The sequence below is a fragment of the Liolophura sinensis genome, chromosome 1 (assembly GCF_032854445.1).
Source record: "Liolophura sinensis isolate JHLJ2023 chromosome 1, CUHK_Ljap_v2, whole genome shotgun sequence".
Classification (NCBI taxonomy): Eukaryota; Metazoa; Mollusca; class Polyplacophora; order Chitonida; family Chitonidae; genus Liolophura; species Liolophura sinensis.
The window spans coordinates 61,048,078-61,061,592 of record NC_088295.1 but is presented as its reverse complement, the minus strand read 5'-3'; the positions used below and the strand labels follow the sequence as shown (position 1 = coordinate 61,061,592).

General features: G+C 37.3%; 1 protein-coding gene across 4 annotated transcripts in view; it reads right to left on the bottom strand.

Annotated features, from left to right (window-relative positions):
• Window positions 1-13,515, bottom strand: part of LOC135479478 (E3 ubiquitin-protein ligase XIAP-like) — a 60,035-nt gene that overhangs the window by 18,392 nt on the left and 28,128 nt on the right. For 3 of the 4 annotated variants that reach the window (XM_064759339.1, XM_064759332.1, XM_064759356.1), the window contains 4 exons: window positions 12,319-12,497; window positions 5,359-5,429; window positions 4,787-4,859; window positions 186-453 (listed from right to left, as the gene is read on the bottom strand). In XM_064759339.1, the coding sequence (XP_064615409.1) occupies window positions 186-453; window positions 4,787-4,859; window positions 5,359-5,429; window positions 12,319-12,461 (555 nt within the window). In that variant the 5' untranslated portion in view covers window positions 12,462-12,497. Of the gene's footprint in view, window positions 1-185; window positions 454-4,786; window positions 4,860-5,358; window positions 5,430-7,858; window positions 7,932-12,318; window positions 12,498-13,515 lie in introns of those variants that run through there. The other variant, XM_064759348.1, reaches the window with a different exon arrangement.

The following is a 13,515-nucleotide window of genomic DNA, read 5'->3' as shown; positions in this document are numbered from 1 at the left end:
GAAAAGTTTTCTCTCGCTGAGGGGCACCGCAAACAGCACAGTTCATCTCACCGTTTTTTATCCTTGTACATGTATGCAAAAAACAGAATGTCTCTGCATTAATAGCATTGGCACGCACAAAAACATAAGTAAATAACCAGTTTTCAATTGAGTATAAAAGTTTACAAAAACTGTCAGTGTCATACCTGTCTGAAAACATCCATCCAGTGTCTTAAGATATGACACAGCTGTGAATATGGACTTACATGTACTTTCATTCTATGTACATGTATAATGTGACCATTCACAAACTTCAAGACAACCACAATGATTGTGTCTTCTCTGTTCTTGACTCTTTCCACCTTGTCCTGCTGTGCATCTTCATGTACAAGTGGGTTTCTTCCTAAACTGCAAAACTTCCTATTTTGCAGTTTAAAATCCATCATTTTTTCCACTCCTTTCAAACAACCAATGCTGGATAAACATGAAACAAAAAAGTGAATATATTCATAAATGTAACTGCTACATCTAACTGTATCCAAGCCAACTGTTATTAAGCCTGTTATTAAACTTGAACACGACAGCATTCCAACAGTGGATATTAACTGTAAAACAATTTACAATTAGTAAATTTAAATCTAGAATTAAAATAAACATCAATATGCTGCTTTTTGTTCCAATGTTATGACAATGCAAAGACCTACATCAAACTGCAGTGTAAGAAGCACTAAATTCCTTCAAAACTTCAGAAGTGGTGTTTACTGATGTCTACACTAAAGTATGGTGCACATAAAATGTCAGATGTCAAGGTCAGCTGTGAGTACAGGTCATCGTGCAAACGGTCATTGCTACCATAATTCTTCAACCTTTTCACATGTTTATATGGGTCTGACAATCTGTTATGGAAAATGGAAAATCCTGAGGAGTAATTTCAGTCTGTGCATTTTCTGTTACAATTTAATCTTGTTAATTCAGATTACAGTAGGGCAGAAGCAGCGCTACTGGTAACACCAAACATTGCCCGAAGACAACCTTTCTGGATATTTTCGAGCCTAGTTGATTGCATGTGTGTTAAATTGTCTTAAAGGAAAAGACCACATTTATACAAACTATACCTTAAATGAAAGAGTTAAACTGTGAGCAATTATTTTTTGCTTTTTTTAGATTTTTTAAAGTTTTCCTAGGAGAGACAAACGGTTTTAAACATCGTCATTTTCTACAAAATCCACCATTCACGGCACATTGATAGCAATGCAATGTTTTAGGATTGTCCAATGAAAAGCATCCTTTCCTCCTGAATAATCACTGTGACGTCAAGGTGTTAAAGCTTTTACTCTTACCACGATTTACATGCTTTCCCAGTCTTGTATGTATATATCATGATAATCATGGATTATAAAGTCTGTAAAAGTCAACTCTAGAAAGGAAAAGTTTTGGATGTGCTATAGGGCGACATCAAAGCAAAAGCATGATGACATATGTAATCTGTTCAAATGGCAGGGTAAAGGAGACTTCTAAGTCTTCCATGTTTAACTATCAAATACTCCAATAACAAGCGTTGTCGACAGAAAATTTAGATGCTTTATTTAACTTTAAGTATAGCTCTTTCATTTAAGGTATAGGTTGTATCAATGTGTTCTTTTGTTTTAAACAACGTCTGTCCATTCCATAGATCTTATCAATGTAATATATCTTTTAGAGCAAAAAATACTGCTAAGTTTTAAGGGCTGTCACAATTACAAAATTTCTCTGAATAGGTCCCAATTAGCATTTCCAGTCCCATAACTGCATTTAATATCTTTTATGATTTAAAATGATAGATTACATAACATGGACTATGATCACTGCTAAAAATAATAGCATAGTATGATGAGTGCACATAATTATACAGGGTCAAGAAATGTTCCCGACACAGACCATGTGGCTACAGTTATTAACTATCATGCACCTAAATGTAAATTTTGATGGATTTAGCAAATTTTCGTTCATATCACCAACTACAACTATATTCTTCTGACAGTTTTCATTACATTCTCGAAATTATCAACAATTCCATCCCACTGCTCCAGATGGTATGAATTAGGCGGTCTATAAATAACACATGGAAGAGTATTTAAGTTTCAATTTTACTTCACATTAAATCTAGAATGAAAAAACTCCAGTCTCTTCAATGATCTCCATCTGTTGGCCAAACTCCCAAACTCCCACTATTTACATACTGTTTGTTGAGCTTATTACAGCTACTGTTTTAATTCAACAATGTATATTCAAATATATACCACTTATTTATTTATTTAATTGGTGTTTTACGCCTTACTCAAGAATATTTCACTTATACAACCGCGGCCAGCATTATGGTGGGAGGAAACCAGGCAAAGCCCGGGGGAAACCCATGACCATCTGCAGGTTGCTGAAAGACCTTCCCACTTACAGCCGGAGTGGAAGCCACCATGAGCTGGACTTGAACTCACAGCGACCGCATTGGTGAGAGACTCCTGGGTCATTATGCTGTGCTAGCGTGCTAACGAAATGAGCCACAGAGACCCCCCAAATATATACCATGCTACTTAATTTTTACCCTGAAAAACAATGCTGCTTTAACTCGTTAGGTACAATAACATGTACACTACCTGTAATATAAACTCAGCAGTTTAAAAAAAAAAAAAAAAAAAAAAAAAACACTGCTGTCTTAGCACACAACTGTCTCAGTAAGAAACTAACTGTAAAACTGTGCTGTGTGATATCTCGGTCCAAAACTGACACGAACACTTCAGTTAAGGAGGTAGAGTAAATGTAACGATGAAAGTGCGAAGAGCTAGTTGTAAATCCTGTCTTGAACATTTTTTAATTTTCATATGAAAACAGAAAAACACTTTAAAATAAATTTTTGTATGGTGGCTGTTTGAAACCACACCTCTTGGTATACATTGTGTAATATTGTTATCCTTACTAAATAGATAATAAAATTTGTACCAGACCTTGGTGATCAACCTGAATTTTGATCATATATGTATTTTGAATATATTCATAACATATCAATATCAAATCACATGCACATGTTTGGATACACTGAATTTACTTTCAAATAAATTTATTAGACATGCTTCACCATCCTTATTTAGATCATTTTTATACAAAGACAGTATATACAGTGTACCAAGACGTGGTCCCATATACCCAAAAATGAAAAATATTTTCAAATATCCTTTCCTCCTGAAAGTAAAAATTGAAAAAAGTACTAAAGACCATATTTGCACCTAAGTTTCCACATCACCTGATTGAGGCATCAGTTTTGTGTTTTCTTCTCCTTTAAAGCATGAACATTCATCAATGCCACATCTACAAAATATACTGTCAACTATTCTGATTCCCTGCTGTGTATCTGAGACATGATGCTTTAAATGTGGTCTAACAAACACAACTTTAACTAGAATGGATCTGCGAATAGCAGATCCTAGGCCGGGATCCTGGATCGGATCGATCAAGTTTTCCCCTTCATGTTCTGTGTTCGAAGGACACATGTTCCACATACACGGCTTTCAAAGTTTCCATGCGACCATACACCGTTTGTCACTGAGGCAGTCGGCCGGTCATTTGCATTCCCTCAAATAGATCGGCGACCATAATGATGCTACGCTATGCCCAGTGAAAAACGGTCGTTCCTTGGCAGACTTCGTCCGCTATTTGTAAGAAATAACGCAAAAACACGACCAGTGTAACAGCAAGTTTGTACACTCATATCTCAATCCACGACCTGCCAGGCACAGATTCACTGCTCCACTGATAGCTCGGCCATCGTTAGAAAGTCAGCACTTGGACCACGGCACATGTCCATATCTGTCAATCACCCTGGCCTGTTTAACGTATAGTAAAGAGGACGAGGTCTGCGCAAAACAAAGCTAACTTTTACAGGTCCAGCGTTTGCTGTTGTAGTTAGATCTCTACGCCATCTAACAGAGTACTGGAGTTAGATGGGAACTGGAATCAATGTCATCCTAAACCCGTTTCGGGAGATCACGTTAAAGGAATGGGATTCCCATCTTTTTCTAAACAAAAAATGGTCTTGTTATTTAAACGCTTCTAGCGAAAAAACTATTGATCGGAGCTCAAATCCGTTGACAAGTGCTCGAAAGAGCATGTCTTGGGCTACAATTTCATGCAGGTTGCACATTTCTAGCTGCCGTAGTTCGCGAGTTACAGGTCATTGAAATTACGTAACTTTTTTGAGTTTTTTGCTAATATCTCAAAAAGTTACACAGATATGCAAAAAATACAAGAAGATTCGGAATCAACAGCTCAGGATATATCAGAATGCGTTGAGAACATTTGAACTTTGACAACTTTTTGTGACGTCACAAATTCGACCAATGGCGAGCTTCCTGAGTTTTGACCGGAAGTGAACCATTTTCGCAAACTTTAAAGGACTCGTAACCTACTAGCTGCATGTCAAACGATCGGTTCAGTGGTTCTTGAGAAGAAGATTTTTAAAAGTTTTACACAAAATCCAATATGGCGGCCAAACCACGTGACATAGCAAAAAAATGGAGAATTTGTCCCGAGATATTCACCGCCAAAATATGTGTGCAAAATTTGGGACCTGTATGTTGAACGGTGAAAAAGTTTCCTTGCGAACAAAGTCGGTGAAAAAAAAAAAAAAAATAATAATAATAAGAAGAAAAAACAGAATGATTACAATAGGGATCCCGTTCGGGAGAACGGGATCCCTAATAAAATTCTTCGTGCCACACTGGGTGATCTGCCCACAGTGGTGAAAACCTGCCAGAAATTCTGTAGAATGAACACCTACACTTGCTGCTTCACTGTTTTCATACCATCACCCTTGATGTAAGTAGACGTGAGCCTATATGCAGATTCAGAACCTGAAATGTTGAAGAAAAAAAATGTCAACATATCTCAAATTTTAGAAGCCCATTTCTTCAAAGCATGTTCATCAAGCTCATTAAACGGAGAGACTAGATGATCAAAACATACATTGAACCAGGGTTCACAGACATCAAAATGTTAACTACCCTATCAGGAACACTGATTTTTTTTTCAAGGTCGTTGTGAGTTTTTTTTTTTCAGATCTAACTGCCTTGTAATAATGTCATATTGAGTTTTTTAAATATCTAACTACCTTCGTCAAAATTAAAATATTTAGCTTGATGTTACAAGTCCTGTATAAAGAGAACAGGTAGGTCTTTTTTTCTTCAGAAGGGAAGAACAATCATAGAATCCTGTTCAAATAATTGATTGTAATGAAACTTCCTCAGCATCGATCAGAACGCAGTACTAAATTATGTCAACTAATATTTGGCAATTCTCAGAGTAAATATTCTTAGATCATTAAAACAAAATGAACGTAATCATCTAACTTACATGAGTACAACGAAGGTCGACAGTTTGTGAAAGCTTTTTCAGCTCCTGTACAGAGTGGGGGTGGGGAGCATCTGAAAATATAACCAAAATCCTGTCCAGCTGATACTTTTGATGGAGTGAAGAGGAACCTCATGACCTCGTAAAATAAAATTTATTTTGAGAAATCTGTTTCCATTCAGACCACCACCTTTGACCTAATTTATAGTGTCCAGAAAATTTATACACGATCAAGAGAGCCAAAATCATGTTGTGTTGCATGAAGATTCAAGGATGGAACATTTCAGCTTTGTCTTTATATGTGAACTTCCCTGCATCTAAAATGCGCCTGTCCTTTCCGCTTTGATCATGTTAAGCTAGTATTATTTGTAGTAAGGTCTCAGTTTGTCACCGTGATTATACCAGTTTATGACTGAATTAATTTAATTCACAGAAAATAAACTACGGGATCTATGTATGTGGGTTATGGCTATAGCATTTTGCGAAAGTGACCAACCCAACACATGTACATGGTAGTTTTGTCTTAAAAATCAAATTAAAAATGTGCCTAAATGGTACTATGGGCTGCTCTTCTATGTGCGGTAGTGTTAGTCCATCCCCCATTGTCTTAATCCTTAAAACTTGGTACACCTATACTAACCAGACTATAACAAAGTATTTTAAAATATTGTTTGTTCATTTAATTATTTATGACAGGTAAGACACGCTTGATCAATGTATAATGACCTTCAATTATTTTTTTTATTTCAGGGTCATGCTCAGGCATTTTAACCAACTCCCTTTCAACAATATCCCACACTGTTTCTAATGAATTGCTTTTACATTTAACAAAATAATCAGCTATAATGACGACCCCACCCCCAGTCTCACTAGGTTCTGGCCAAGTGGGGAAACTAGGCGTTGGGGAACTGCAGTGATTGTTCCTAGAGAACATGTCCGATAGGTAGGTCTTCAATATCCGATAAAAAACAACTCTCTTTCGTCGTCTGTCCGCAAATCGTGGAAGATTTTGTGAATGTCTGCAATTGGGGGAATCCACACCAAACATGCCATCTTGTTGTGGATGTTTCCATACTCCCGATCCACAGTATAGGGAGGATCTGTCATTGGAGGATTTATCTGGAAACTGTGATAACCCTTAATTACAGAATTAGTAAGAGCCACAACGCTATAGTCTTATTTTGACATCACTATATCTGTATATGGAGCACGTCAATCCTGGAGGATAAGACAGGAAATAAATCATGTAACCAGTAGTATTTCAAATATTTTTTTTTATTCAAAATATAGTTTAATTACAAGTCATTTTTATTGGCAACATGGCAGTGTAAAGACGCGTCAGAACTGGACAGGCTGATACCCGACAGCAAACACCCAATTTATGACTCTGAGAAGCGTCTGCGATGGAGGATGACATAAAAAGCCATCTTTAAGAAATTTTGCATTTAAAGATTGTTAGAAAATATAGTGAACACGTGCGCAAGCAGTTAAACAATGTGGTTCAGCTTTGCCGAGTGTAAGGCAAGACTATTTCTTCCCTTTTGTCTAAAAACTTACAGAAAGGTAGTTGATGAAACCTGGGTTTTTTTTCGAATTTAGGGCGTTCCTGTTTTCGTAAATACCAGAAATACGAGAAAACGCGTCGGAACGGAGTAGCACTGGGCAGCCTATCCGTTCCCCTCGTGGATGTAGGCTGACGAGTACTGTTGTCGGAACTGGCTGCGCGTCGAAACCAGCGACGTGACTGTACATACGACTACGCCTACCCGTATTTCACAACAGACGGTAACTTAACTTTCATATGAAAGAAAGTTATGTCAAAATAGTAAGCTCTGATGAAATAACAAAATTGGAAAACACAAATAATTAAATCTAAGTCACCTTGTACAAGAAAACTTGGATTTTGAACTCGGTTTCATGAATGATCGTGTCTTCCTTTTTCCGAGTTCTAGTTTTAGATGTAGCTCTACTTGTTATTGTTCAAAATAACAACGGCATTTCGAAGGGCAGTTCTTTCAAAAAAGCCAGAAAACTTGCTCTGATGACGTTTCAAAACAGAAAATCATACTTCCTTCAATATAACTAACTTGGTACTAAGTCCAAAATGTAGAGGAGACTCTTTCTTCAGTTTGAATAATAATTCGATCTATCCTGAGGTGGACACTGTTCTATGTCGGAATTAGTCAGAACGCCCCCTAGCCAGACCGCCCTTACTTAATGACTAATTGAAGTGGGCTTGTCAAGTATATTACATATATAAGCTTTGCATCATGCAAAGGCTGTATTTAAGATTATCTTTAAGCTTCTTTGTGTAGAACAGCAGGTGTATGCTCTATTTCGCACGCGGTTGATCCGTTCATGTTAGGACTCCTACTTCCGTAATTTGGATTTTGAAAAATTTCAGTTATTATCCGTATCATGTCACTCAACAGATGACACGTGAAATAGTTTTGGTACCTACATTTCACATGGTCGGATGTATATTAACTAAAAAGTGCCCTACCTTTACAATTGTGTGGAAAATTTCAAACAAAGACACATCCAAGCCAACGCGGTAACACAACAGGACAGGAATAAAAACCCGGAATGCAGGAAAACCCGGAAGAGCGATACCGTGGTATCTGCAAATGACGATTACTGGAAAACTACTCTTCGTAACGTACCAAAATCAACGGATTTAGGAAGAGTGGTTTCTAAGGTTTCTAGACATACTATATTTGTATCATTAAACATCGATTACAGGACTTTAATCCTACCCCAACAGAGCCGACCATGATGAAATGCGATCACATTTACCGGCCAGGGGAGATAATGGGTCTTTTGTGTATATCTAGTGTAAGTTAGAGATTATATATTAGTGTTATCAACACTAAAGGAAAATGGGAAAACGAATGTTTTTATGCAACATGTAAATATATTTTAAAAAATAGGTAAAACATACTAAATAATTTCCGTTAACTATTTTCATAAATTAATTTTTCCTAGTTATTCTTTAAAAGTTGTGTAAAAAATTGTAAATGTTTTTTTCTGAAAGGTATGCGTTAAAAGTCAAGCTTACTTTAAGGTTAAGATATAAAATATTTTATTACATTTAAATAAACCATTGTAATTAAAGTTTTCAGACAGACATGTATATGTACTTTATGTATATCTTAAAGTAATTTTCACTTTGTCTTAAAAATATATATATATAAGTTAAAGCTGATTTTTAACATTGATATATTGTATACTTCTACATATTACATTCCTACTGTATGCATACATTAGAGTACATAATCATAAAATTTATCATTTATAAAGTTAGTTATAGGTTTGCCTAAATCCACTTACAAATTGTATAAAAAATTTGTTATCCATTTTTGATATATTCCTTTAATGTTCCTGAACCATTCACTGCAGAAGTGAATAAAATATGAAGTGTACATATATTTTTTAGTTATACCTGTTAGTAGATTTAATTTTATCTGATCATAACATTATTGGATTTGTGCTGATTATTACACAGCACATTAGACATTAACCCATGAAACAATGGATATATTTTACAATCTTGGGAATAATGCAGATTTGTTCACTGTCTTATAAAGTCGTGGATACACCAGACGTATTTTTACATCGTACGGCCATATTTTGTGAATGTCTAAAAATTCGCCTAGTGTGTATGCACCCGCGATGGCGTATACCGCAGATGATCTTTTTTTTTGTTTTTATAATATCAGTAAGCCTCTGGTAATGTAAATATAGTGTGAAATTTAAAGAGAAAAACAAATTCAAAGAAAGCAAGCAAATGTATTACTTTGTTGAAAATTCGTTCAGAAGAATTATGAAAAACGATATATGTATGATCACGAAATAAGGCACATATATGTTCAAGCTTTGCAGCTGGACCAGGCATATACGCTTGTCATGGCCAGTGGAGATATTCTTGTGTTGTCTTACGCCCAGCTGCTACCTTTAACACATGCAGTTTTTCAACCGCTGGTGCACGCGGACCTCAACCAAATTCGCGCAGGAACATACGCGTCGACCATTTGTCCGATTTGGCGGGACGGACCAGTCACGTCACAATCTAATAAGTGGACTTGTTTCCCCCATCTCCTCAGCCCAGATGGTAACTATACTATATTATATTGGCGGCCCCAATAACGCTGCCCATATCCGACGCGTAATCGACGCAGTATGCTAACCACCACAAGCTGTAAACATCTATATTAATGCAAGGAAAATGCAGCTATAATACTTTTTCTAAATCATAATGTTACAGTCCATAAGCCAGCATGGCTTGAGCACTAAGCGCTCATCGCCTCTGATGACGTCATAATTATTCGGATACAAGTGGCATGCTGAACAATGGGTGTGGAGAGTAATTTGTTTTACAATAGCTGCACCAACATACGTTTAGAACAATCTCCAGGTGCGCAGAAACACAGCCTACACTATATTATGGAAGCCGGTTGCGGCCACTCGCGTTTTCTCACTTTTAACCTTATAAATAAAACACTGAAAAAGCAAAAACACGAAAGGGCGAAGCGCGAAAGTACAAGGTAAAAGCCCGAGATTTCCGACCTTTTCGAAGGGGTGAAAGAGCGAAGTTAACCTCGCATTTTCGAGTCGAAAATGCATGGCAAAACCCCAAAAACACGAAGAGAAAACGAGGCAAAATCATGAGTGTAGGACTAAAAATAATATAAAAAAGAACGAGGACCAATTCCTACGTACATGTGTGACATTTTAAGCCAAAAAATGTTTTCCCCGATTTCCCTTAAGCCCATGGTTCAGTACTTGAGAAATAAAAAGCGTCATTTTGTTAAGACTCTACAACATAAAAGCAACAGCTCGGTATCTGGTTTTCATAAAACAACCATTTAATACAATATAGACTCCTTTGTAGATTTGCAGATTATTACTGTTCAAAAGTTCAAATCCTTCCTATGTTATTATTGTATTAACTGACCGAACGGTGTAGTTGGAATGCCGAGGATTAACCGGAAATTTACATAGCTCTTGCATATGCGAGAATAAATGAGTTTGAAATGTTTAGATGGTTCAGATATATTCTCAACCCGAATACTGCCTGAGTTATCGCAGCAGTGCACGTGTGTAGCTTTGTGCGTCGTTAGATCACTTGTCAGACACATTGGCAGCCAGTCGGTATCTCATTAATCCATGAGTTAGCGTATGACAGAGTTGCAAATCGAGTGTGGAAAGGTAAAAAGATCTTGGGCCCGGATATAAAATGCCAATGGGATTACAACTTGGTTCGTGGTTTCGTCTAAATGGCGATGTACTGCAGCCAAATGATTGGCTGGTTATGCCTGAGCCCGACTCAGTTATCTCGAGCCCCAAGATAATCATCCAATGATAGTGTTATATACATGAGTGTTTCAACAAAAGCGCGGAGCAAAAACGTAATCCGACCGATTGACGTAAATCGTAATCCTTTTTGTGGGAATTTTTTTTCGGTGCACGGTGTCATAAAAGATGTCTTTTGGCAGTAGAATTTTAGTCGCTTTGTAATTGCGTGGTTGCATCTCCAGCCGTCTAGGACCCTGGAGCTCCCCCCCCCCCCCCCACACACACACACACACAAACATGAAAACTTCAGAATGAAAGCAACTTGCCCTTCCAAGGACGTCGACTGACGATAGACATGATGTAGGCCTATGTGTGGTAATGAACGTTGAAGTCAGCGCAGAAATCTTACGGTTTACTGAGGGTCCGGCCGTCAGGCGTTCGATGGATCATTATAGTGTCTATAGTCTTTTGCTTTGTTCTCGGACGAAAGGGAGTCGAAGTTTCTTTACAAGAAAGAGCATGGTGGATGCTTAAACAGGAAGACAAAGTAACCCAGATTTTATGCTCGAAACGATAGACTTAATGGATGCATGTATTTCTACCACGTTTTGCAGATGGTGGATTCTTCAGCCAAAATTAAGACCAATGTGCACTGTACGCTCTCAAGATTTGTAGCATCATCAAAGCATCAAATCCATCAAATAGTTTTGAATCCATGGTTAAGTTAATATGAACTTTGCAGAATGACATAACCTGTGGTGCACTGATTTAGACACATTGTTGCCTGTACATACCTAAAATAATGTATTGTAATACAATGTATGAGAGCACGTTGTTATTATGTCATTTAGGTTACCAATAGTCCAGATACTATCATGCGTATGTATTGTACACATTTGATGTGCTTCACTACTTTCCGGTTTTCCAACTTTGCGTCAACATTCTGAAACATATGTTGTATTTTATCACCTCCCTTGAGTTCTTGTTGCAGAGAATTTTGACGTGAAAATGATCGTTATTTTCCAGCTGATGAGACGTGCGATAAGAATTATGTCCGAATTCCATCCCCGCACTCCACAATACCGATGGCCAAGCATGGTTAAAAGATTTTAAACCCGTCCGAGCTCCATCACATGGGCTTTTGATATCAAAGTGCATTTTTAATAGTGCATGCCTCTGGATAAAAAAAGCACTTTCCAATCATTCCTCCTGCCGATGAATGACCCCTGTGTCTAGCCTGTCAGATACAGCTACTTCGCTGTGGATGTCCCAGCATCCCAGCATTATCGTAACAGCGTTACTTTCAACTTCATTCTCAGTGAAAGCAACTGTGACATCAAGACGTCAAAGAAATATTGAATATTTGTAACCAATGAATGGGACATCCAGTTGACCAAAGTGCAACAATTCGGCTCACGTGGTTTCTTAAATATTCACGTGGTTTCTTGAACAAATCCTCAGGGTCTTGATGGGTCATGGGCAAGAAATTATGCTCTGGAGAAGAAAATTTTGTATTGGACGTCATGTTATCAAACTTGTGTGATGGGGAAACTTTCATTTTTGATTTTCATTTTAAAGAAAGCTTACCTGTGCATTTAGGATTTCTGAATTAGGTATGCAGGGCTACATTTCCTTTCTGAAAAAGAAACAATACAATGCGCTTCGTACCTATTTCGGCCGATACTGTTTTTTGACCAAGACGTATCTGTGGGTGACTCCTTTTGCATGAGATGCCAGAGATCTGATCCAGTCTCGGTGTGGTAGTTATCCAATTCGTTCCTCATAAATATCATCAGAACGTAAAGATCCATACATCCAGCTATTCACCCACTCTCTGAGAATGGAGTCTGCAAAGATATGGCAATAAAAATTTAATAGACTTTAATATATATTCTGAATATGTCAATATAACTATTTACGAAACAAACGATTTCGTTCCAAGCTGTATGGCGCTGTAGTAATGTCATCACGGACTGTGTAGTTCATTTATGGTCTTTTTTTCGCACTTATGTCACAACAGATATAATGCTTGAAAAAGACTGCCGATGTGTTTTGCATTTATTTCAAAGTTTTATCTGCTATAGCCTAGAAAAGGACAATGGAGATGTATAAAACGAAGTTGCGTTTTCAGTTGCTGTTATTACTTCGGTTCTTTTCCCATTAAATGTTCGAGTTTTCACATCCTTCGCTGCACCGTATTAAGACAGCCTCAAATTGTGCACGGCAGATGTGATAATAAGAATTATTTAGCAGGACGAAACAAGACCCCGTATTGCTTTTGTAGTTACAACACCATGCACCACATAAAATATATACGACAGTTTGTTCAAACAAAATGAACACCATACTGCATTAAATAATAAATTAATGTAAATATCGAACAGTACAAAACACAGGAATCGATCCACAAGTACATATTCGAAACCGCTCACGTCCGCAATCACTTGCCACAGATCTAAATTTTTACTCACAGCTTCACTCAAACAGACATAGTACATATATACGTGAAAATAATTCCTAAATGACATGGCAGTTATAATGCTTTGCAGGTCCATTCATTACTGCCGATGTGTATCATTCGAGAGCCACCTACGGAACATGTAGGCCTAAACATGGATAAGTGTTTGCAAGGTTTCCGTGCCTCTCCCCCTTTTCGCCCTTGAGTCTACAACTGATAACATTTTTTTTACTGGGAGTATTGATCTGTTTCAATCATGTTTTTCTTTTAAACCTTCGGGCAGGGTGATGGGTCGCGAAAATTTTTATCCTACCCAACATTCTGTTTATGGGGAATGCAATTCTTACAGGACAACCCCAACGCCTTTACTTCCATACTAAATGTTCAATATATTTTGCTACGTTAGT